This window comes from Acomys russatus, chromosome 23 (genome assembly GCF_903995435.1).
Source record: "Acomys russatus chromosome 23, mAcoRus1.1, whole genome shotgun sequence".
NCBI lineage: Eukaryota > Metazoa > Chordata > Mammalia > Rodentia > Muridae > Acomys > Acomys russatus.
In genome coordinates this window covers 25,535,116-25,560,874 of record NC_067159.1, presented here as the reverse complement: position 1 = coordinate 25,560,874, position 25,759 = coordinate 25,535,116, and the positions used below count along the sequence as shown (strand labels likewise).

At 40.5% G+C, this 25,759-nt stretch overlaps 2 protein-coding genes across 3 annotated transcripts in view; both read left to right on the top strand.

Annotated features, from left to right (window-relative positions):
- Myoz2 (myozenin 2) overlaps window positions 1-25,759 on the top strand; it is a 1,071,004-nt gene that overhangs the window by 516,884 nt on the left and 528,361 nt on the right. The window lies entirely within an intron of this gene.
- Window positions 1-25,759, top strand: part of Ndst3 (N-deacetylase and N-sulfotransferase 3) — a 138,621-nt gene that overhangs the window by 94,134 nt on the left and 18,728 nt on the right. The window contains exons 6-9 of one of the 2 annotated variants that reach the window (XM_051165555.1): window positions 15,726-15,908; window positions 17,838-17,934; window positions 21,460-21,583; window positions 25,059-25,233. In XM_051165555.1, coding sequence (XP_051021512.1) covers window positions 15,726-15,908; window positions 17,838-17,934; window positions 21,460-21,583; window positions 25,059-25,233 — 579 coding nt within the window. Of the gene's footprint in view, window positions 1-15,725; window positions 15,909-17,837; window positions 17,935-21,459; window positions 21,584-25,058; window positions 25,234-25,759 lie in introns of those variants that run through there. The other variant, XM_051165556.1, reaches the window with a different exon arrangement.

Below are 25,759 nucleotides of genomic sequence, written 5' to 3'. Positions count from 1 at the left end.
AGGTCATGTGATGGTGCTATGCAGAGGTCCTAATCCAATCACACAGGGAGTTGGACGATTGGGTTTGGACCACATGCTTCTCAAGATTAGTGTAGCAGACCCTGTCTTTCTAGACCAGTGACCGTCCTGTTAAGTAGAGCTCCGGAACAATCTTGGCTGTTGTTCGAGATTATACGACCCCTTCTGTGACCCCGGAATGGTGCAGGCCTGGGACAGCAAGAGAAAGACATACTCGGCTACAGTTTCCTCTATGATGTCACATCATGGTCCAGCAATATGGAGCTCTCTGATGAGAATCTAGATGCTTACAGGATGTTAGAAATCAAGGTTACAAAAGAATTACCAGGATATCATAACACTCATTGCATCCGTGGTGGGAACACACTCCAGGCAAAGTTTTTTACCTGCAGAAAACAGAGGGTCCAGATGTTCAGACGATGCAAAAAAGACACCTAGAGAGAGACGTGGCTAAACAGCCTACAGTCATTACCTTGAGGCTTCTGTTTTCTGTCTTTGCACCCTCCATACTGTGGTTTCACTGCTAAGTGTATAGCATAAAGAAAGAGTACAGAGCACAGAAAAAAATGTTAATTGTGATTAAAAAAAAGAAAAGAAAAGTAGAAACAATGGCAATGTCCAACTGAAGGAGAAAGCTTTTAAATTGTATCTAGTTAAAAATCATTCTTATGACCACTATTAATAACATGCTATGAAATATCTTAACTGCCAAATGGTGAATTAATACAAATATACAGATATTTTAAGATGAAACAACTGCAGCACTTTTTGAGAATTTATTTTTTTTAACTTTTTTTATTAATTTATTCTTGTTACATCTCAATGTTTATCCCATCCCTTGTATCCTCCCATTCCTCCCTCCCCCCCCCCATTTTCCCATTATTCCCCTCCCCTATGACTGTTCCTGAGGGGGATTACGTCCCCCTGTATATTCTCATAGGGTATCAAGTCTCTTCTTGGCTACTTGCTGTCCTTCCTCTGAGTGCCACCAGGTCTCCCCCTCCAGGGGACATGGTCAAATGTGAGGCACCAGAGTACGTGAGAAAGTCGTATCACACTCTCCACTCAACTGTGGAGAATATTCTGACCATTGGCTAGATCTGGGAAGGGGTTTAAAGTTTACCTCCTGTATTGTCCTTGGCTGGTGCCTTAGTTTGAGCGGGACCCCTGGGCCCAAATCTGCCTATCATATTGTTCTACTTGTAGATTTCTATAAAAAACTCCTTTTTTTCCAAATATCAAAACATTAAGACCAACTAAAAGTTTGCAGAGAAAGAGATATACACTAGTAGTGATGGCTTAACTGTCTTTCTTTAATTCACTTCCTCCCGCCAATAACAGAGTGGACTGCAGCCCTGAGCAAAAAGCTAAGCAAGGAAGAGATCTTGAAAGGGGAAGTAGGGAAGCAAGGTGCTGATTCAGCCAAATGGGCTCTGTGCCGTCACACAAGTTCTCAATCACACACAGATAAGTGTGTGTGTGTGTGTGTGTGTGTGTGTGTGTGTGTGTGTGTGTGTGTCTGTGTGTGTGTGTGTATGAAGAACTAAGAAACAGTAGCGATATGGCAGCTCGGAACTACTCCATGTCAAACACACAGCCCCTCACCATGCTAGGTTGGCACATTTGAAGTCAATGCCCTGTAATCTAGCATGGGAAGGTAACACACAATTATTTTATGCAAAGTGCATCTCCTGAGGCACCTCCCTCTGGTTCTCAGTGGATGTGGCATTTCTCTCAACTTTTATAAAACTTAAAAATCTAGCACAATATTTACAAGCTGATTTCTAAATCGACACCCCTCAGAAAAGTCAATCCCAGATGCATTATTTGGCTTATCTGCCTGCCCAAAAGCTAAAGAATAGTGTTACCCGCAGCTCCATTACTGAGGTGCTGTGGAATATTTTGCTAGTACAACTTTAAAAAATAGAATTAAACCATCCTCTGATGCTTTCTGTGCCACTGTGGTTTAAAGCAAAGGCTGCTCTTTGTATAAACGCAATTTCTGTGGTTTAACTTTAGACTGTTTTCTGGGGTCCTCCCATGTACTGGGAATGCGTCAGAGGCATAGCTCCGTTTCCTGTGGAGGCTGGAAACTGTTAACTGCAAAGTTTGGAGACAGTCTGAGTGAGTGCTTTACCATATGCTAAACTAAACTTGATATGAAAAATCATATCTGTTTCCAGTTTCCCAAAATGTTCAAAAGGAAAGAAAAAAAAAAGAAAAAGGAAAAGAAGCAGCAGCAGCTCCGGCTTTATAAATATAAAAAGCATCTGTCTGCACAGGAAATTCTGCTCTGTCATTTCGCAAATGATCCCCACTTATATGTACAAGAGAAATCAGATCTGATGAACTGTATAGGAAATGATGTGCTGTTTTGTTTAACATTTGAAGTAGCTATCCATAGTTCCACATGGCTGGCTGGTGAGCTACATGGCACGGAGATCCCAGCACCTCTGCCCAGTGTGGTCCTGAAGCACTTACATGTCCAAGTTAAGCCTTCTGTGAGATATGTTTGTGTTGAAATGCTCCCACCACTACTTCCAACTCAGGAAGACTCTTGAGCATTCACGAAATGTTTGGCAGTTTCACCCTAATGCTTTATTTCTTACTGGCTTTCTGAGACTCCAAAGAGTTTTCGTGGATTCAGTCACTCGGATACAAATGCCCTTCACTTAATTGTCAGTAGCAGTTTGTGAGTAGCACATTTGTTTGCTCACCCATGATCATACTACGTAGCCGTGATTTGTCTGGAACTCCCCGTGGAGACCAACCCAGCCTCAAACTCACAGAGAACCACTGCCTCAACCTGCTGAATGCTAAGCAATGAAGTCGTGCACCACCACAGCTGTCTGTTAGTAGCACTTTTAGGAATATTTCTACGACAGTCTCTCAGCCTGCGTCCCCAATATGACACACCATTCTGCAGTGTCTTGTACTCTGAACACTGTCTCGTGGCTCTCACGAGATGAACAAACGAAACATACAAGCGGAACGTTGCTGATCATCGCAGTCTGTGAGGCCTTCCCGCCATCTGTTCGCAGTCCCCGCCGACAACACGCACTTGCTCTCTTGACTACAAACTCTCATCAATACGATGTTTTTCCTTCACTTCATTGGTTGTTTTCTAGCATCACAGACATCCCTACAACTTTTTTTATGACAGACTCTTGGTCTGTTCCATGTAGCTGTTCATTCAGTATTTCCAACCAAAGTCCTTTAACTGCAAAATCATTACGGTTTTGCTCCCTTTCTCTTCCTTTTCAATCGTTGTCCTTACTTAGTAGACTGAAATTCTTGTTCTAGTTCACTTATTTCTATTTCTTCAGTCATATTAATATCACATAGTTATGATTCTCATCCCTACATCCCCTGTGTTTCAAGGGTTGCTACGTTCTAATGTTTCTTTCTTAAATGACTTCTTTTAAAAGACACTGTCTATTTCTCCTTCTAATCCAAGGATCATTAAAATGGCCCTCTCGGATTTTAAAAACATATATGCATTTTTCCCTCTTCCCTCATAAACCGGAGACAAGAGCTCTCTGCCCTCCTTAGCAAAACTGAAAGTATCTATCCATATGTCATCAATGTGTGTGGCCTGTCTCTCTGTATCCCTGAGGGAAGGCATAATCAAAGTATCCTCTCAGCCTGGCATGTGTAGGGAAAGGACTTAGTGCATATTAAAAACAAGCAATTCTCTTATGAGTTGGAGGCCTCTGGAGGAAAGAAAAACTCCTCACTATAAATGCATATTTTTCACATTGGACACTCATCTCCATGCAAAGGCAAACAGAAAATATAAGTGTGCATCTTTATGCTGTAATAGCTCTAGTGAAATGTCATTGGGAAGGTTCAAACTGAGCTAACGTGGTGTATTACTTTAATCTTAGCACTCAAGCGGCCTCAGAGGCAAGAGGAGCTCTGTGAGTTCTAGGCCAGTCTGGTCTACGTAGTGAGTTCCAGCACAGCCAGGAGCCATAATATACAAGCAAAAGAATAAGCTAAAAATAACCCCAACAAAGCATTGTGAGAGGGAAAAAAATCTCCAAAAATACCATTGATTTAGTTTTGTGTTGCCATATCCTGCCGGACATGGAACCTGCGTTAAGTCTTGTTTGTATATCCAGTGAGACTCCACTGGAGAAAATTAGTTGTTTCCTTGCAAGTGGCTGACACTTGGAGATAACGTCTGGCCTAGGGATGGTGCCTCATGCCCAGTTCCCCTCTCAGCCCTTGGACTTTTGCAATGTATAGGTGTGTGAACTTCTATCTGGACCTTCAGTTTGATTCCTAGGTTAAAAGAAAAAAAGTGTTTCTTGATGTTGAGGACTGACATGAAGTAATGAGGATTGGCTAGGGGCGGGGCTTAGAGGGTCCACAGGAAGGAAGGTAGGAAAATGACTCCACACCAAGGTTTACCAGAGTCCCCTGGGAACGAAGGTAGAATGGAAAGACAGGGTCCTGCAAACAGGCTGCTACAGGCTGGAAATGAAATTGTAATGAAGGACCATTGATTCATCGCAGCTGGTAAAGATACTTGGTTCCCATGTAAAACAAGAAGGTTAAAAAATTTTTAGCAGCTTTCATCATTTGAGATTAAAACTTTGGCCTGACCTCATTCTACAGCTTCGTGGCTGACTTGATTCTTCCGGCTGAGACTGCCTTGCCCTGGTGGGCCCTGCTGACGCTGTTCATAACTTGTTTTTATGCCAAACTTCGTTTACTTAAACATCATGTTTCCAAAGTCAACTGACCTGGAACTCTCAAGTGGGCTCACAGAGATCAGGGGGCCTGTTCGGGTCTACGCTAGATTCTCTGCGTATAAGTTACGATTGTGTAGCTCAGTGTTCTTGCCTGTATAGTATTTTCAGAATCTCCATGTGTCTAAGGTCACTTAATTGTAATAATAATAATAATAATAATAATAATAATAATAATAATAATAGTAATATAGAAGAAGAAGGTCAAAGTGAAACACTTTTGAGATTTTTCTGTGTCAGGCTGTCCTGCACTTTAATCAAGGCAAATACACATTCTAATCTCATAACACCATTGACGCCCTTGGCTCTGTTCTCAGCAGGTTGCACCATGTAGCAGGGCTGATGATTTTAGCATCACCAATTCATTTCACAAATGTCACAAATGTAGGGCATTTATGAGAAATGTGTTGTTTTGTGAATGTCTAGCAGGTGTTTTTTTCTACACCCTGTTTTCTTCTTGTCATTTGAGTAGTTACAGTCTACATAAAGAAATGAGATTCTGAACTAACTTGGAACTCCCATGGCTTCTCATAAAACACTGAATTAAAGGAGCTATCTTAAAATTAAAAAAAGAAATATTTTAAAATATTAAGTTTTAAATAATCAGAAACATAGCAAGCAGAGCAAAGGGAGCAGCCTAGTGAAGAAACAGCCTAAAGGTGGAAGAAAATCTTTGTCGATGTATATATGATGGGGAATTAATATCTAGAATAAAGAACTCAATAACTTAAACAACAAAACAACCCCAAAATTATCCATTCCATAAACTGACCAATCGATTAGATAGTTGTCAACGTTAGAAATACTAGTGGCCAATAAATATATGAAAAAAATGTTGAACATCCTTAGAGATCAGAGAAATACTAGTAAAAATTGCATTGTGAGGCAGAGGCAGGCAGATCTCTGTGAGTTCAAGGCCAGCCTGGTTTACAAAGTCCAGGACAGGCAAGACTACACAGAGAAACCCTATCTCGAAAAACCAAACAAGACTGCATTGTGAAGGCTAACAAGAAGAGACTTTGTACCCTATGAGCATATACAGGGGGAGGAGGTGCCCCTCAGTCACAGTCACAGGGGAGGGGAATAGGGTGAAAGTGGGAGGGAGGGAGGAATGGGAGGATAGAAGGGATGGGATAACAATTGAGATGTAATATGAATGAATTAATAAATTTTAAAATTGATGGGGAAAAAAGACTGCATTGTGAGTCTCTCACCCTAGGCAAAAGGGCTGTCATCAAGAAAACAAATAAGAAACGCTGCCTTGGTGGAAATATAAAACAGCCACTATAGAACTAGTGTGGAGGAGGTTCCTCACAAAACTGAGATGGAATTCTTCTACAGCATTCATAATTAAATGTTATTTGTATGTTCATTAAAGAACAATTGTAATTTATTAAAGCTGAAACTTAGCAGGGAGTCCGCCACCTCTTGAACATGTAGTGCTTTTTAATTCACAAAATAAATGAACAAGTTGGACATGTTGCTTTCCCCCTACGAGGCAGGATCCAGCCCTAAAAGCTACTGCGTTAACTGAAGCCTCCTGTTGATGAGGTCAGTCTGTGATTGCCAAAATTCAGTTTATTCACATATGAGCCAAAGGCAGATGTTCATGCAGTCTGTTTTGTCATTGTTGTTGCTATTGTTGTTGTTGTTTTTATTTGGTTTTGGTTTGGATTTTTTTTTCCTAATTTTTTTCCTTTGTCCACCAAGTCTTTGAAGGTAAGCTAGACATGTTCTCAAACATTTATTTTAATTTCTTCTCCATATTTTCATCATGTTATGAGAGTAGAAGTTCTTTTGTTTTTGTTGTTTTTTTTTTGTTTTGGTTTGCTATGGTTTTGGTGTTTTGAGACAGAGTTTCTCTGTGTAGCTTCTGGCTGTTCTGGACTCGCTTTGTAGACCAGGCTGGCCGCAAACTCACAGGGATCCACCTTCCTCTGCCTCCCGAGTGCTGGGATTAAAAACATGTGCTATCACACCAGGCTGATGGCAGAGCTTTAAAATTAAGAAGAAGAAAAAATGTTTTCTGCAGGAGAATAAATACGTTTTCATTGAAAAAAAAAAAAAAAAAAGTACCTTGTTTGTGGTAGGCTTCTGTCTGCCTAAGAAAGGATGTCTTCTAATTAATTGCTTCTAAAGCAGTCATCAGCTGTAGCTGTGTTTCTTGTTCTGTCGCTGTACGTCTAGTGGTACAAGATCAGCTCTATCTGTTCTCTAAATAGTTGAAGTGGGGGCTTTGGGAATAATGAGAAACATCGGAGCAGCACAAGCCATGGCCACAATGCAAAACATAATTGAAAATCGGTGATGTAAGAATTGGAGGCCTGCGTGAACTGTAAGCGTCTGTTCTCAAGCTGAGGCAGGAGCAGCGCATTCCAGTGACGTGACTTCTCTTAGCCAGCGGAAACAGCCTTCTGCCGATCATTAGCTTGTAACCGCAGGGCTGAGGTGGCAGTTCTGGATGCACAGCCAGGAAAATTAAGCAAGTGACGGTGAAGAAGACAAGACACTTCAAGTTAAATCGCTTCAGATTGCATTGACCTCATCCCTGGACCTTTGAAACCTGTCCCTAATGGAGAGCAATTGATTTGCCCTCGTGGCTTTCATTTAAAGCCTGTCAGATCTCAAATTCAAAATGTTAAGGCCTTTCTGGAAATCATCCTGCAATTGCGTTTTCCTCTGAGATTATTAAATGATGACTAAGGTGCATGGCAAGTATCAAAAACAGGACCCGGTGAATTTAAGCCTTTGAAACCAAAGTCACATCTGTTTGATGCCATTGGAAGCAATAGAATGGAGGAAAATGCTTTCAGCATAAAACAGTTAGAAAAACATGAAATAAGGAAGATATGCCAAATTCTCAAAATTCTCATCTCATTTGCCAGCTGTATCTTTTCTTCCCTTTTACCTACATAACCCCAATATAAAGTGACCAGAAACTTCAGTGAGAGAAAAAGGTTAAATCTTTACTGATCGATGCTTACTTTTTATCCCTGATAGCTTGCATAGCACCTTCCAGCACTATTAAAAGAAGAAAGACCATATTTAATGAGGTACACTCAATTCTATTCAACAAACACTAGTAGCCTATTGTGCAATTTAATTTTTAAATATTTGTTTAGCTATTCAGTGAAGGCTGTAATATAGTCATTGATCTTGGTGAACCCATATTTAGCAACAGGAACCTATAACTATTAAAGGCAATATACTACAACTATTGTTAAAAGAGATCACAAATAGACCTCCAGAACATGGAAACAGCCTAAGTGTCCCTCAGTAGAAGAGTGGATAAAGAAACTGTGGTACATATACACTATGGAATACTACTCAGCTATTAAAAACAAGGAATTCCCGAAATTTGTGGATAAATGGATTGAGCTAGAAATGATCATAATGAGTGAGTTAACCCAGAAGCAGAAAGAATCAAATGGTATATACTCACTTATATCTGCATACTAGCCCAAGGGGCATGTCCCACGAAAGCCTTCACTTACCAGGAAACTGGGACAGAGGGGAAGGCATCCTATTGGGACTCTAAATGAGAGACGCATGGGAGAATAGCAAAATAAAAGGATCCAGAGGGTCCTAGAAATCTACAAGTAGAACAATATGATAGGCAGATTTGGGCCCAGGGTCCCGCTCAAACTAAGGCACCAGCCAAGGACAATACAGGAGGTAAACTTTAAACCCCTTCCCAGATCTAGCCAATGGTCAGAATATTCTCCACAGTTGAGTGGAGAGTGTAAGAGATCACAAAGTCCAGTGGGGATACAAAACATAAACCAAACCCCACAAGAAGACCATCAATGATGGCGGATCTGGACCCAGGGGGGCTGCACAAACTACTGTATCAGCCAAGGACAATGCAGGCAGTAAACCTAGACCCCCTATTCAGATCTACCCAAAGGACAGCTCATTCTCCAGCATTGTGGGGAGAGCAGGAACTGTCTCCGACATGAACTCTGGTGCCCCCTGTTTGACTACTTCCCTTTGTTGGGCAGGAAGGAGAAGCAGGCTATCCAGATGAGACCTGATAGGCTGTGGTCATATGGTGAGGGAGGAGGTCTCCTTTCTGTCACAGGCTTAGGGGAGGGGAATAGGGTGGAAGAAGGAGGGAGGGGGAACAGGAAGATACAAGTGAGGGATGTAATCTGAATAAATTATTTTTAAAAATAAAAATTAAATTAAAAAAAAACAAAATGTAAATCAAGTGGAAACATGAGAGGGTATACCAGGAGGAGAGAGTCACATGCACAAATGCATTCCCTGGAATGGAAGCAAAAGATGATAAATGGAGATGGAGATGGAATAAGGAAGAGTTTGGTGGACTTTTGGAATAAAGGGGTGTGGCCATTAGGGCTGTACTATATGGTGTGGTGACCGTGTGGCTAGTCCACACTGAGATGTACTGTGACTATAAATGACCATAGCAGACTTGAGAGACCTAGTATTAAGAGTGTGGAAGACTACTGGCTCAGACACTTGGTGTATGTGCCTAGCTGAGGAGCCAATAGAGCAAAGCTACCATCAGGGACTGTGATTGAATGTCTCAAAGTCAGAATCCTGACCAAGCACAAAATCTCTTTGCTGAAGGACTAGACTCTCAGTTGCCCTCATATAGCCAAATCAGATTGATGCTTGTGGCATTATTGTCCCCCACACCTCCTGCACAGCAGGCACAACAGGCTCATCAGGACCAGATCCCGCTCAGAGAACTCTTGGTCCTGGGAAAACTCACAAAGGAGACCAGCGTCTCATCATCCACCATGTGACACATGTTCATATAGAATCTGCTGATAAGCCACTCATAGTCAGCTTCTCAGTCTGGGCTTAGAACATAGAAATGCAGCTCCCTCACTACAATGTCCTGAATGGCAGCCCTCAGCACAAGAGGGTTGTAAAAAAAAAAAAAAAAAAAAAAAAAAACGATTAATTGAAAGGAAAAACAAGTTAATGATGCAAGACATCCCAAGTAGACACTTAGATGTTCACATGTGGAATTTAGGAGGATAGAGGTGGGAGCAGTTTCAAATTTGTGAATCAACATGGTGATTCCATTTGGAAACACAGCAAGGAAAGAATAAAGGCCAGAGAAACAGCTCCTCTGTAAAGGCAACACAGAAAAGGGGGCCAGTGAAGGAGAGAGATAATGAAGTAAGAAAACACTTATAAAAGTCGGGGGGGAAAACAATTGAAGCATGGTCAACAACATCAAATGAGCCTAGTGTGAAGGTTACCAAATGTTGGCACCTGAGAGGCTACCATTGAGAAGACATGTTCCTTGGAAGATAAGATGAAAGCCAGAGCTAAAGATCTCCATGAAAGTGAGGAAGAATGACCACCATGTCCTTCTTTCAAAGCCCTTGGCTGAAAAGCGTGGTGATGAGAGATCATGAAAGTGCAAGAGTGAGCCTACAATCTGAAAGGTTCAAATGTGTTTACAGGTTATAGAAAAAGACCAGTAGGCAGAGCTGAAAATATGGGAAAGCAGGCAAAGAGTAGGTCGGTAAGATCTTAAGGTGTTTAGATACAGAAGGGGCAGAAGTCAATGAGAAATATGTTAAGTCTTGAATGAGAAACATCACATGGAGTCATCCTGCAGGTATGGGAGTGGGATGGGTTTTTCAAAAACAAATGCTCCTGCTTGCTCATTTGGACACCTGTAGCTTTTAGGATAGTTAGACAGGGAGAGTAAAAGTTGAGCCAAAGGGCACAAGAAGGATCCAAGTTTGCAATCACTGCTAAATAGAATGAAATAGTAAAGCCACAAGAAATTAATTGTGGAACAGAATATCCAGTAATACCGAGGTTCAAGTGAGACTGGACATCACCTCAGTAGTCAGTTCTTGCTGCACCACCATGAAGACCTGATTTCAGGGCCCTCCCACCCATGAAATAAGCTGTGCAAAGATGATGCCTGCATTCAACCCCAGCACTGTGGGGGTCCTGACATCACTCAAGGTTGCAGGCTGCCAGCCTAGCCAATAGAAAGTGTAAGCTTTGATTCCAAAGAGAATGCTGCCTCAAAGGAACAAAGCAGAGAGTTGGAGAGAAAACTCAAGGCCCTCCTCTGGTCTCCATTTGCTCCTACGTCTACATACCTACTCACGTCCCTAGGAATGCATCACATACACACACAAGAAGAGTTTGAGCTGCCAGGGAGAGGACATGGCAAATTTAAAAATGCTTGTTCTAAGCCCGAGGAGCAGAGTTCAATCTAAGTGAATTAAATAACTTTAAGAAGAAGATGAGGAAGGGGGGAATTTGTACCCTACACTAACATGCTATTAGTAGCTGCCATTTTGTTTTCCCTGAAACTGTACTGAAACAGCACTATGCTGGAGGGAAATAAATGTGAGAACTGCTTGACAGGTCAGTGAAAAAGATAGCAAGAAGCTGTGAGTGGATGGCATGAGAGAAGTTCAAGTCATTGGCCATAGGATCTTGCCTAGCAGAAGAGATCAGAAGATGGCTGCAGAAAATTGTAATTGTTAAGGGATGGCAGATCTGTGCTGGTAAGCTGCGAGAACACTGTTATAAACGAGAAATGATGTTCCTTCAAACTGGCAGGAACATCACCGACTATAGTACTATAAATAGATATTGCTTGTTATACAATCACTATGCAACAGGCTGTGCTTTGGGTTTCCTTATGACTGTGATGATAACGCTAAGGTCGGTATCACTATTAACTCGTGTTATTTGCTCTATATAAAATCCTGAAAACTTTGAAAAAAATCTCAGAGCCAAACTTTCTTACACGATATGTGGGACGAAACTAAAGACATAAAGACATTGTTTATCAGCAAAGGAAACAGGGAAGCGGCCAGGAAGAAAATAACTGCAGGGAAGCATACCACAGTAGTCTGAGAGGAGAAAAGGGTGGTGTCAAGAAGAGGAGAAAAGAATAAATCCTTGAGTAGGCTGACTATTTTATTTTACTTTTGTTTGGCTTGTGGTTTTGTTTTGTTTTGTTTTTAAGATTTGTTTTCATTCTGTAACAATTTAGCAACTCTTAATTTAATGGTCTTATATATAATTTCAAAACTGACCATTTGGTATTGGATAGCCAGTTGAGAGGACTCTTCCTTGGAGAAGACTATTTCTCCTACTCTCAGTATTTTTTTGTCTAGAGCTGGGTATATTTAAGACTCCTTCCTCCCGTGTTAGCATATCTGTTGGAGTCACCCTTGTTTATGTTGGCTTAGGCAGCCATGTTTTTTGAGACTTTGTGGTGTAGCTTCCCAGACACTTCTAGAAGACACAATCTCACAACAGACAGCCTATTCCCCTGGTTCCTACAACCTTTCTACCTTCTCTTTCACAACGATCCCTGAGCCTTAGATTTAGGAGGAGTGTTGTTCATGGTTCAGTTGGGGCTGGCTATGATCACTTGTTCTCTGCTTTTTGATTAATTGTGGTTTTCTATAATAATCTCCATCTGTTACAAATAGAAATTTCTTTGAAGAGGGCATGAGAACTATACTTATCTGTAGGTATGAGGATAAATGTGTGGAATGCAGTTAAGGAGTTGTGCTGTTTTAGTAAAGTGATGAGTGTAGGTTCTCCTTCAAGATCCATTACCTCACTAGCCCCAAGTAATTTCCTAAGTTTCCACTATTGGGTATTATTCACCGCCCCACACACACCCTGATGGGTGATCCTTAAATCCAATTAGGGAGCTGTTAGTTACCACTAGGACATGAGTGCCACTATTGCCTTTACAGTCCTTGTGCCTTGTTGAGAGTTGTTGAAGTTCATAGGCACCATAGCTGGGTAGGAGTATCGGTTGCTTTACTCTTGGGAGCTTGCATGGCACATGTACTGTGAAACCTAGTTTTCGGGGAGAGGCTTTCACGTCAGATCCAGTTAGGATTCCCTAAGTCCTGTGCCTGAAGTGAATGGAGTCTTCAGCAATGATGATTTACTATCCACCTCCCAAAGGCAACCAGGGACAACAGTTAACTTTCTAACCAAATATATTCTCTGTGAATGTTTGTTCTCACCAGTCCTGTTGCTTGTTGCATATGCCTTTCTAACTAAACCAATAAAGAAATTTTGGAGAGGGTACTTGTTTGACAGAAGACATGCAATATCTGCTTCTGAGAGGACATTATGATCCACTTAAAAATACTTTTAAAAGAAATTGAAGTGTTTTATATCCCGAAGAAGTATTCCCTTTCTGCCTTCTATTCCTTTAAGAGCACAAAACAAACTCCAGGCTGGAGTCCAAAATCTAAAAGGGCCAAGAGGTGACACACCTCTCTTTGCTTGCATTTTACTTTATATTATATTAGGTTGGCACTTAAAGACAGAATTGAAAATCCAAAAGATGTGCCATGCCTACAGACGAAGAAGCTTTTCTCTTACGTGGCATCCTTGATGGTGAGGTTCTTCTGTTCCATTATGTTCTGTTCTGTTCTGCTCTGTTCCATTCTGTTTCTGTCAACTTGACACAAGCTAAAGTTATCTAGAAAGAGGAACTTTCATCAGATTGCCTGTAGGCAAGTCTGTGGGGCATTTTCTTTATTAAAGATTGACATGGGAAGGAAGGCTCACCTCACTATGGATGGTGTCATGCCTGGGCAGGTGGTACTTGGGTGTGTAAGAAAGCAACCTGAGCAAGCCAGGGGAAGCAGACAAATTGGCAACACCCTTCCATGCCTTCTGCTTCTCTCCTGCCTCAGTAACAAGGAACATAACCTAAGAATTGTAAGGTGAAGTAAACCCTTTCTTTTCCAAACCTAAGACAGAGGCTAAGTTCAATATTTTATAACTATTGCCTAAGTTCCTATAAATGACCTTCAGTTTCAGAAAAAGCAACAGCATTAGCTAGTTGTCTTTCATTTTTAGATAGCCTGTCTTTATCAATAATGGCGCCATTTTGTTTTCTGTAGTTGTCCCAGTAAAAGGTAGGTATTCTGCCTCGGCCCAGTACAAACTGTGTTTCTGTGCTTGAACTGTGAAGTCAGTTGTATTAGTGTCACAGGACTGTACTACAGCATCTGTGTTTCTCACCTTCTATCCAACACAGACACTATTCAGGGAGGTTTGACAAATGACTAGCACTCTCTTAACAACAAAGCAAAACAGGGAGATAGTTACTAGGTTAATATGCATTCTTTTAAATTAATGTACTTACAAGCAGACCTGAGTTCAATAACTAGAACCACAGACAGAAAGCCTGCATGCGGCTGCGTGCTTGTGGGAAGGCAGGGACCGTGGACAGGAAGGGAAAGGGTCCACTAGATAATTAGCCTCCCTATCAGGAGAATTCCAGTCAAATGAAGGACCATGCCTCAAAGGAGGCGGGGTGGCAGACAGCATCTGTGGAACAATACATGGGGTTGATCTCTGCCCTCGACTTGTACACGTGAACCTGTGTGCACACACACAAAGCTCGGGGGTGGGGGTGGGGCATGGGGTAGAGGCAAAAACTTCCAAATGTTGGGAGATAATGAGTTAACAGAATCATAACAGCCAGCCAGTGTTGCATGTCTGTAATATTAACGCTCTGAGGAACTGTGAGGTTGGGGGCCAGGCTGAGCTATGTAGTGGGACCCTGACTCAACAAGAGGATGAGGAGTTGCCATAGACTTGATGGTATTTTAAGGAAAGTAATGAGAAAGGTAATTTCTCTAAGCTTCAGGTTTCAGAGTCAAAATAATAAAAATTATGTGAATCGTGGCTGCTTTGACACACTGGTGACTGTTTAAAACTCGCCCTCCATGTATTTTGTTCGTTAAGTTCTAAGATTTGTTCAGAAAGAGTAGGTAGAACACAACTGAATAATTGTGTTCAGAACTGGAGTTTTTCCCAGGAAAGCCTAGAAACTGTCCCATGAGGTACAGGATATTGAGGCCCAGCCTGAAGTTGTACGGACCTCTTTCCTGTGTGTGACATCAGATATCAGTGTCTCTTTTCCTCACATAACTGCCTTGTGATCTCTGTGAGTTTCCTTGGGTATTTCTTTCAGCTGTTTAAAGGAAGACCCGTTGTATTTCTTGTTGTGCTTATTAAACAATCATTATTACTATTCATTCATGCGACACTCCGTGTTTGCGGGAATTCCTCTTATCATATGAATTGTTGTTTTGTTATAGACAGAAGAATTTGCTCCATTTGCCCACAGCTAACCAAGAACAAAACATATATATATATATTTGAATTCATTTATGCTTTCTAAATGTCCATTTTACATTCCAGAACAATTTAGTCAAAACCTATAGCATGCACATTTATATTATTATGAAGTTTTCACACATTTCTTGTCCATGCTACATCTGCTTCTTCTACTGCAAGAGTGAATTTTATCTAGCTGAGCACTAAACCGCTTCTAAAGAAGATCTTCCTGTAAGGAATAAAGATAGATACCATGAATGCAGAAAAGGTTATAATGTCTTACATGACACCATGTGGTCTTATTACAGTTCAAAGAATTGTAAACCAGGAGACAGTAACATAACCTCATTAATTATTTATATCCTTACCTGGAAGCACTACGACATAAACCAAGCTAAAATAGATTGAAATTATAAAATCCCAACTCATGGAATGCTGTTTCTTCAGATGACTGACAGTGTGCTTTTCATGAGGACATTGTATGTGGATGCCCAGGCTATGTTATTAAGGGATAGCTTACTCTTCCCAGGTAGCTATGTAACAGTGATTTTCTTAGGTGATTAAAAATTATTTTAAACTCATTTTTGTTAGGAAATATGTTAACATTTCTGAAAAAACGCTCATTGAGCTTTGTCAATATCATACTTTACTGCACATTAATATAAGGAGAGTTTTGGGATATATACAAAGTCTAAAAAAAGTCCTGATTGAAATCCTTATACAGACTATTTTAATTAAAAAAAAATTAAGTTTAATATTGCCATGATCATACTGCCCTCTAGTGTTAAAATAACCTATGTTTATGCCAAAGTTCATTTGCCTTTTCAGATCAGTATTTTCATGACCCATTTGTCTAACTATGGAAATGACCGACTGGGGTTATATACATTTGTGAATCTAGCCAATTTCGTGCATACCTGGACCAACCTGCGTCTTCAAACCTTGCCTCCGGTTCAGCTGGCTCACAAATATTTTGAGCTCTTTCCTGATCAGAAAGATCCTCTCTGGCAGGTAAAAATCAATAATCGGTATTAACAATTAATACCACAAATGCAATTTGTAGTTCTGTGACGTTATTCAAATGTGAGAATTCAGTGTCAGTGAAACTGTGTTTGAAAAACATTAAGATTTGAGAGTCTATTTCCTACTTAATTGTAGGCCTACATTTATTGCTACACATTGAGACACGTTTTCTGTTTCTTTTCTCATTAGAAAGTACAAGATATTCAGTGTGGGAGTCTGTAGTAGTGATGTTTCTAATCAGGAGTGAGTGAGAAATCAACTTTCAGACTGTCATGGGTTGAAATCAGAAATGTATAAACAAGTTGTCTGTTAGGCAGTAGACCAACTGGTCAGCCTTACACACACACACACACACACACACACACACACACACATACACACACACACACACACACACATGCATGCATATGTCTATAGTTACCAGCCCACAGTAGCAGCTTTCTGGAGTGAGCCCAGTGATGATAACCTTTATTTGCAGTTGTTATCACAAGTATAGTTTCTTCTTTTTTTTTGCACAATTGAATACTTTTATTTTTTTTACTTTTTCTAATTTTTATTAAATATGTTTACATATACATTTATATTATTACACATATGTACAATAAACTACTTACAGCGAGAACCATGAAACAATCAGGAATTATATAAATGTTACATACATAGTGTTTTCGATATTTGTATTTGGCAGCCTTGAAGAAGACGTCTTTCCTACTTTGGTGCGTCTGAAAGTCTGAGTGTAAATCAATATCTCTCATATAGTTTCTTCTTAACTACCACAGATCACCAGATGTTGGACACTTGAAACACATACAACTTTCCCACTAATTTCACATGTTATTTTTAAGCTGAAGTCATTGTCATTATGGAAGAGTGGTTACGCACATTAACAACCAAAAGAGGCACATCACTTTTGTCTTTGCTACATATAAACAAAGGTATTTAGCTTCGCATATCTATAGTGCTAACTGACCAGAAGGAAAAGCCAGTCCAGTTTGCTCACTCATTAAACAGTACTAAAGACTGCTGTAATCCTCCCTCTTTACATTAATGAGCATGTTGTAGTATGTTCTAGATACAGCTATACATTGTGTCTGATTTTTATATAGGCCAAAAAAATGGCCTGTATAAAAGTAGTTCACCTTCATTTTACACTTCTGCTAAACTTTGGTGCTTTAAGCACCATAGTTGGTAAAGTTACATTTTTAGATCTATATTAACCAAATTTTAAACTTAGCTGGAAGGAATTGACTGTCTCCTTAAGTTAGTGTGGCTCGATCCCTTTCCACTTGAAGGAAACTCTTCCCTTAGAATAAAACTAGTTTAAGGTCCAGGGGAACCTTGAGTAGAGTGATTTAGTGAATGTTGAGAGTATCTCTCCCTTTCATCCAGTCGTTCTCAACGTTCCTAATGCTGTGATCCTTTAATACACTTATTCATGTTCTGGTGGTGCCCCAATTTATTTTTGCTGCTACCTCATAACTGTAATTTTGCTGATGTTATGAATCATAACATAAATACATTTGGAGACAGAAGTTCGCCAAAGGGGTCGTGACTCACAGGCTGAGAACCACTGTGTTAGACACTGTATTAGTGTCTTCCCAACAAGTTTACTGTTTAAAGAAGAAAGGATAACTGTAGAATTCCCAAGAACAGAAAAACATGACACCCTGGGTTATTTGGCTGTTTACCTGAAGTGGGCTTCCCTCCCCTTCCCACTCCCTCACTCTCAAATGAAGGACAAAAAGAAATCGCACCCAGAGCTTCTGTGAGGCCACCTCAGGGCTTTCAGTTTCCAAAAGAAACCCTTTGCATATATCATCCTGTCTTCTCCGCCATCTTAAAACAAAGATTGGAGATGCTAGCTCTCAACTGGATAGACACATGAGCATAACATCGTTATATTCCTCTCCCATATAGAACCCCTGTGATGACAAACGCCACAGAGACATTTGGTCTAAAGAAAAAACCTGCGACCGTTTACCAAAATTCTTGGTAATAGGACCCCAGAAAACTGGTGAGAACTTTTAATATTATTATTAAATAATGTAAAATAACTAGCCAGTGAGTCCTTGTTGCAGTGAGACCTTGAGCCTCCTGTGATGCTAAGAAAGTAACAGCATACGTTCCTGCGATACAACCTCGTCCAGCTGAGTAAAGTACTAAGTGCTTTGCCAAGTGGCTTTAATAGGATGTGGGGGAAATGAATGTCAGTTGAAAGACACAGCAGTCAGTTTGCTGGCACATCTTATTTTGTTCCCAAGGATCTTACTCCAGAAGTGTAGTTAACATTTCTAAAATTGAAACTAATTTTGTGTTTAGAAAATGATTGACAGGATTTGTTCAAACGCCAAGAGAGACATATGTAAGTACCTGGGTCGTTATAAGAAATCTTTTCCAGACAAATAGTCTCAGCTTTCCAGAGACAGTTTACTTTCTTGGAAAGGTGACTTTAAAATAAAAGCCCAAAAGGTGTTTGATAAGCAGAATATGCCTAGACATAAACAAAACTTTCTGCTATCAAAGTGTTATTCACACCCAGGAGGCATTCACTGCACACTTTCTTAAAATGGCATGCAATTTGTTCCTCCATAAACTTCTTGTTTCTGTAAACCTCGGTATTAAAGTAAAGCCCAGTGGAAGTTTTAATGCCAAACCTTTGAGCTGCATCCTGCATGATAAATGGCTTGGGGCCCTTAGATTCTTGCTTCATAGAGAACGACCATAAAAACTGCACTGTGTGCCAGTCCCTTTCCTCGGCTATGTAGATAACTGAGAATTCTGTGCAACACAAGCAGACTCAGGTGCTTCGTTCCTTTTAGTGCCACTTGCAAATAGTCAGAGATCATGGATAAGAATGGCAGGCATTCCTTCCCTTCCGTGTCTCCTTGTCCTTATCTACCGAACGCCTAAAGACGCTTAGGAAAACACTGAAGCTGAAATCGCCTCAGTGAACTCCCTCTGCCATCCCATAACCTAGTCATTACTCATCACCTCTGTCTGAATCTTGACATATCCAATTTGCATTGGAGCTCTGCAGGATACATGTTTCTCCTGCCACACTGGATAGAGACACTTCACCATAGTGCTTAGCCAGTAATCGTGTTACTAGGCAGAGTAAACTCTGCTGGGTTTTCAAATGCTTATGTTACTATTTGGATATGACATTTGCCTTTGGCATAAAATCATTATAGAAAAATCATTGTGTTGATGAAAATTAATCTTCCCAGTTTGGGAGTGGTTGAGGTGTAGTTTATATCATTCAATAAAATGTACCCACTCTAAATACAGAATTAGACAAATGTTACACAGCTCTGGGTAGTATTTACACAAAAAATAACTTCAGAACCTTTATGAAACCCTGATAATCAATCTTTTTCTCCCTAATAAACAGACTAGAAAGCTAAGATCTAGAGTTCACAAAGCTAGTAATGCTGAAAATGCAACAAAATGCTTAGCCCTAGGATTTGCCTGAGTCTTGCTCTCTCTCTCTCTGTGAGTTTCAGTAGGGACAATGCGTCCATTCATCCATCCCCTATCCCACCCTCAATGTAAATTTAGATACTCTTTCATCCATCTCTTTATTCTTTAATTTTTTAAAAATAAAGACAGTCACCAGAGCAGCAGTGTAGATGTCACAGAGCTTTGTAGAAGTACAAATTCTTGCACCACTCCTTAGACCTACTGAGTCAAGTCAGAAACCCTGGATGGGCCCCGATGTGTCTGTGAGCCAGCTTCTATGTGCCTGGGCTACAAAAAGAGTTTGAGGATCAGTGCTGGGGCGAGGTGTTAAAGAACACTGTCTACCACAGGTCCTTGCATCTCGTCCGGTGTAGTCTCCTTGATTGTGGGTAAAGTGTTTATTGTTTGGCTTACAAGCATATTCTTGGCATGCTGCCTTTTAGACAATCTTGTAGTTGACAACTATTTTAAACATTTTTATACTGCACAGATATTATAAAGGCCAGGCATGGTGGCGCATGTCTTTAATCCCAGCACTCGGGAGGCAGAGGCAGAAGTCTACAAAGTGAGTCCAGGACAGACAAGGTTACACAAAGAAACTCTTGTCTCAGGGAAAAAAAAAACATATCATATATGGAAATACAATTTTAAAGAAAACTTTGAGTCATAAGAAGATATCAAATTTTGTACAAATGGCAGCATGATATTATTACTGGCAAATTTAGAATGGTACCTTCTGCAAGTGAAAGATTGCTCTTTCTATCTTTTGGCCTGAAATAAATTGACAGAGAACAGACCACAGATCACAGCAGTTAGATCACATGAGCATGTAGAAATTATTTATTTCCTGAGGATATTGAATGTAGAGACAAGAGATACCTTTTTGGGGTGATATTACAAAAACAGTCATAGTTGCGAGTGATGTGCACATCTTTGGCAAACTGAAGCCAAAGTGCCTTCTGTTCTCATGCAGTAGCCTAAGCTACTACACACCTTTATTTTTCAACCTCTTGATTTAGGTGAAAACAACACTAACTTTATACCTTTATACCTTTAAAAAAAAATGATGCCTTTGTTCCCAAACTATGTGATTACCTATGATGTGCCATCCTGTTTCCAATAAATGTAAATTTTGTGTTATGGCACTAAAAAGGACACTTCTCTCCAAACTTAACAATTTAAATAATCTTTGATCAATTGTTGTGTGTAGGTACACTCAAGTTTATGCAAACTTGTTAAAAGGATTAAATCCTCAATTGGTTTTCACAGGCCTCAGGAAGAACATTATGTCAAATGTTTATATTATATTGAATATTATGTCAAATAAGTATCAGTTTGGGTAATGGCATATATTAAATGATAGAGTTCATTTACTTTTTTAATTTTAAAAAATCTTGAGTTATCGGATGTCTTTTATTTTCCTTTTGCTTTTTATTTATTCTTCTCTCATACAGTACATCCTGATCACAGTCTTCCCTCCCTCCAGCCCTCCCACGTAGCCCCACCTCCCCTCTCCCTGAGATCCTCACTTCCTTTGTTTCCCTCCAAAAAAGAGCAGGCCTCCCAGTGATGCTAAGCAAACACGGCAGAGCAAGATGCAGTAAGACTAGGTGCAAACCCTCATACCAACGCTGGCCAGTAGGAGGAAAAGGGTTCCAAGAACAGCCAAAGAGTCAGAGACACTCCCCCGCCCCCACCCCCGTCAAGAGTCCCACAAGAACACCTAAACAACCACAGGATATATGCAAAAGATATTGGATATCTTTTAGCATCGGGGACAGATGACTTTTTCCTTTAAGAAAGCTGCAAAAAAAGAGAGGCTAACAACCAAAGTCACAGATGAAACCAGTGACTTAGCTGACATCAAAAGTGTAGGGACTTGGTTCTCATCACTCTCTCTCCTTCTGCACTGGTGAGAAGTGCCTCCCGACCGCTACAGGTGGTCTGTTCAGTTTTCTAGAGAGTACATTGAAAGAATCTGCTCAGGTCATTATAATACGAGTTTGTTGGTGACTGAAATACCAACAGTAAGAATGTATCTTTTCCACTCATTGATTTCTAATCTCTGCTGTCATTTCAGGTACTACTGCCTTGTGTCTGTTCCTGATTATGCACCCTTCCATCCTTAGTAACTCCCCCAGCCCAAAATCCTTTGAGGAGGTACAGTTCTTTAATAGAAATAACTACCACAGGGGGATTGATTGGTAAGATGGGTTATTAGTATAAATCTAAAAGTATATGTACCGTGCACAGTATAAACTTAGTGCTAATATTTAGATACACAAAAGTGTGTGACCACAGATAGAATTCAGGCTGCACATGTTAGATATTGGCTGATCAGTGTAAAGAAGCAGAAAAGTCATTAATAACAAGGCTTTCCAGTTAACAAAAGGACTTCTTGCCTTGGGAGGCCCACATGTCAATTGGTGTTGATTATCCTTGACAGTAGTTGCAGATGTGCATTTAGAGTGAGAGTACAAGACGGGGAATGTCACCCTGCTCTTTTGCACCTTTCATGGAGTGATACTGTGGTCTGAATATATCATGTTTATTGTGTTTTGATGAGAGAGACAAAAAATTAACTAGAAATGGAAACGTGTGCATATTTCATGAATAATGGAAGCTATAAAAACGTTAAAGGTATCAATAAAAATTAATATTTTACCTTTGAGTTTAAAATGTTAAGTGTGAAGAAAATGGCTAAAATCTGAATAATGTAGATTGTGAATAAATATATAATATAATAATAAACCCTCCATGGTCAGGCTGGTTGCATTATCTCAGTTTTCTAAAGATCAACTATGTCAAGAGATCCTTATGGGTAATCTGTAGAAAGACTGATGAGGTGAGCATCATTTGAGCATCTAAAGAAGTTGCATCCTAACTGTCCTCTTGTTCATGACCCATTCTTCCACATGGTGTTGGATATTAACTAATTGTGTGGTGTTAAATAAACTAGCAACTACTTCAACCTTTGCTACCATGCTCTCTCTAATAGAATAGAACATTAGACAAAATGGGGGATTTGAAAGTTTTTCTCTAGAGGTAAAATCCTTGGCATTCCTGGAACTTAAAAATGATCAATTTGGGATGCTGAAGAGATGTCTCAGCTGCTCACAAGTGTCTGTAACTTCAGTTCTAGATGGTCTAGCACCCTCGCACAGACATACATGCAGGCAAGACACCAGTGCACATAAAAATAAATACATCTTTTTAAAAATCAATTTTGTCATAAATTATATCATTCTAAACCTTTTTGATCATAAGCATGTTAACACTGTAATAAGAATTAAAATTTCTTCAAACAGTGTACAAGAACATGGCACAAGTAACAGTATCACTCAGTAGGGGCAAGGGGTGTAGCTCGGTGGTAGAGTGTCACCTAGTATATGCAGTCCCCCAATACTGCAAAACAAAGTAAACAAATGGGAGAAGCATCGTAGATCTAAATACAGCTCACCAAAAGTACCCCCAAATACTTTTGATTGACAAATTATACATTATACAAGGCAATTTATTCAAATAATAGATAATGGTAACTGCGAGTGTCATTTTATAACTGGAGTTACAGCTTTGCTCTCAGTAGCATCAAGCGTGTTCTCAGGCGACTGCCTAGCTTCCCTGTGAAGCATCACCCATCGGTGGTTCCTTGGGGATTTATTCCACAGGGCTGAAGACTGTGTGCCTCAGAGTTCTGAGACCGTTTTAACAGTGTTTACACACACTTAACTAATCTAAGCACGTGGATCTGCTTCTGTTTTAAGATCTGCATAAAACTAGGACTGCCTTAAATGACAAGCAGTCTGAGTGTACAAATAGGATATAAAGTCGGCCAAATGAATTTTTTTTTAATTCCACCTTTGACAAAAATAGCCAAAACCTGCAGTGAAAAGGTCTCAGGAAAACATCTGACTTATTCATGCCTGTAAGTTTTATTCTTCACGATTGGACTTTGTTTTTAAATGCGCAGCGATGTAGTAGAACAGCTGAAATGGTGTGCAGACAGCCATAGAGCCCTGTAGCACTTGGGTACCTCGAGACTTATAGCCCAGCTTTGAGAACAATCAGTTGAAGATTCTCGGGATCAAATCTGGGAAAGGTTTCTCAATGTGAAAAGTTCTTGTTGGGGGCCGAAGTAGAGGGGACCCCCAAGGGCTTGCTGGCCTGTGGTCTGGTTTATATGGCCGGAAACAGGTTCTGTAAAGAAACTTATCTCCAAAAGGAAGTGAAAAACAATAGAGAAGACGCCCAACATCAACCTCTGAGCTCCACATATGCGTGCAGGAGAAGCACACTCACACATGCACACACTCACACATGCGCACATGCACCCCTGTCCTTTTTAGTCATCATTTTGTGGATGAATTTTCAGAAGCAGGCTTGAGATAGGCTTCTCATGCTAATCCTAGCCCCTCGAAGCAGTGTAAGCTTCTTAATAAGAAAGCTAAAATGTGGCACTTCTATAAATAAAGTGTACACCACAAAAGACAGCAGATCAAACACCCCTCAAGTGTTTTCATATCTCGTGTCCTCTAAAAGGAAGCCAAATGACCTGCACGGCAGGGCAGCCCTTGGAGCACACAGCAAGATTTTGTTGCTGCAGGTGTCTAGATATCTCCGTTACCTCAGTTACAGTTTGCTTTGTGGTAACAACTGGAGTCCTAGCAGAAGCCCGAGCAGGTTAAAAGACAATGTCACGTGGTCTGAGAGTCACATGACCTTTCGGTGAGGCGAAGCACTCTATAAACTGATGCGCGCCGCCATTGGGAATGGTGATGACTCTTGCTCAGTAATTATTGAACTACCCTCATCCTAAGTGGCAGTGGCTTGTGAGTTAAAGGGAGGAGAGGTGCAGAGTGAGGTCATTATCGTAAAATGTAACTCCTGGAAATGAAAGTTTAAACAAAGGCCTTTTCTTCTGAATGGTTTCCCTTCCTCCTATAGAAGTATCGTGAGCTGGTGTAGCCATGCCTGCCTGACCACTTTCCCACGGCTGGAACGCTAAGCAAATGTCTATGTTTCTGTGTTTGAGCCGGCAGGCATTGCTGACATCACACTCCTGGTTTGACTTCTCGTTGCCCTCCAGAAAACAAGGCCTGATGTGGGAAAGTTTGATAAGGTTTTATGCTAAATTCTAAAGAGAAACATAGTAACATTGCATTTTAAAAGGAAACAGATAGGCAGTGTCATTCTGTGCTTTGACACTCCGTGATGGAATATACCAGCTGGAACCAGTGGTGAGAGGGACATTATTTTACTGTGATAACAAAACGTGTGCTATATGGATTAATTTGAATGTCTGTAAACTACATGTACCCTCTGTTTTGTCACATTTTCTTTGTTCTGGGGTCTCTGTGCTATTTTTCTGCCAGATGCATTTTGCACAAGAACTGCATTTTGATTACTTTCTTCCTATATCCTTGCTCCCCCATATTTTTTTCTGAAGTTAAGCAAAATAGAAACAACAACAACAACAAACCCCACAAAAATAGTTTTTAGGAGAACGTTGTTAGTGTTTTGAACATGTATCCTTTACAAACTAGAGGGGAAACTGCTGTAGAGAAAGGCTTGGTTGTCGGTTTTTTGGAGGACAGATGTATTTCTTGCCTGCCTTTAATGACTTTGGTCACCAGCATATAAACGTAAGGGGCTTATTTTGAAAAAGATACTCCTTTCTAGGTACATGGATTTCTTCCCAGTCCCATCTAATGTTACCACTGACTTCCTGTTTGAGAAGAGCGCCAATTACTTCCACTCAGAGGAAGCTCCTAAAAGGGCAGCTTCTCTGGTCCCAAAAGCCAAGATCATCACCATACTCATTGACCCGTCCGACCGAGCATACTCCTGGTACCAGGTAAGGAAACCATGTGCGCAACAGAGAAAAGAAGAATATGCACAATGGGGGAGAGGGTCGCTTTCTGTAAAATAGTTACCTTCGTTTGAAAAGCATGCTTTCTTTGAATGGGCACATCTACCCACACAGTTATACAGTTATACGTGTATATGCAGCTGGGGGGGGGGGTCTGGGGGAAGGTGGGGAGGTGGTCAGCCTGAGATGTTATCTCTCAGGAACCCTCCACCTTGTTTTTGAGACGGAGTCTCTCATGGAGAACTCACTGGTTGGGCCATACAGGCCAGCTATTGAGCCCCAGGGATCTGCCTGTCTATATCTCCCAAGCTCTGAGATGACAAGCATACCCTATAACATCTGCCTTTGTATATGAGTTCTGGGGATGGAACTCAAGTCCTTTCCTTTGCAGGGCAAGCACTTTGCCAGCTGCATTGTCTCCACAGCCACACCACCTCAGATTTCAATGGACAGAAGACCTACTAGCTAATTTATATGTGCAGCAAGGACATTATTTATTCTTGGTCTCCAA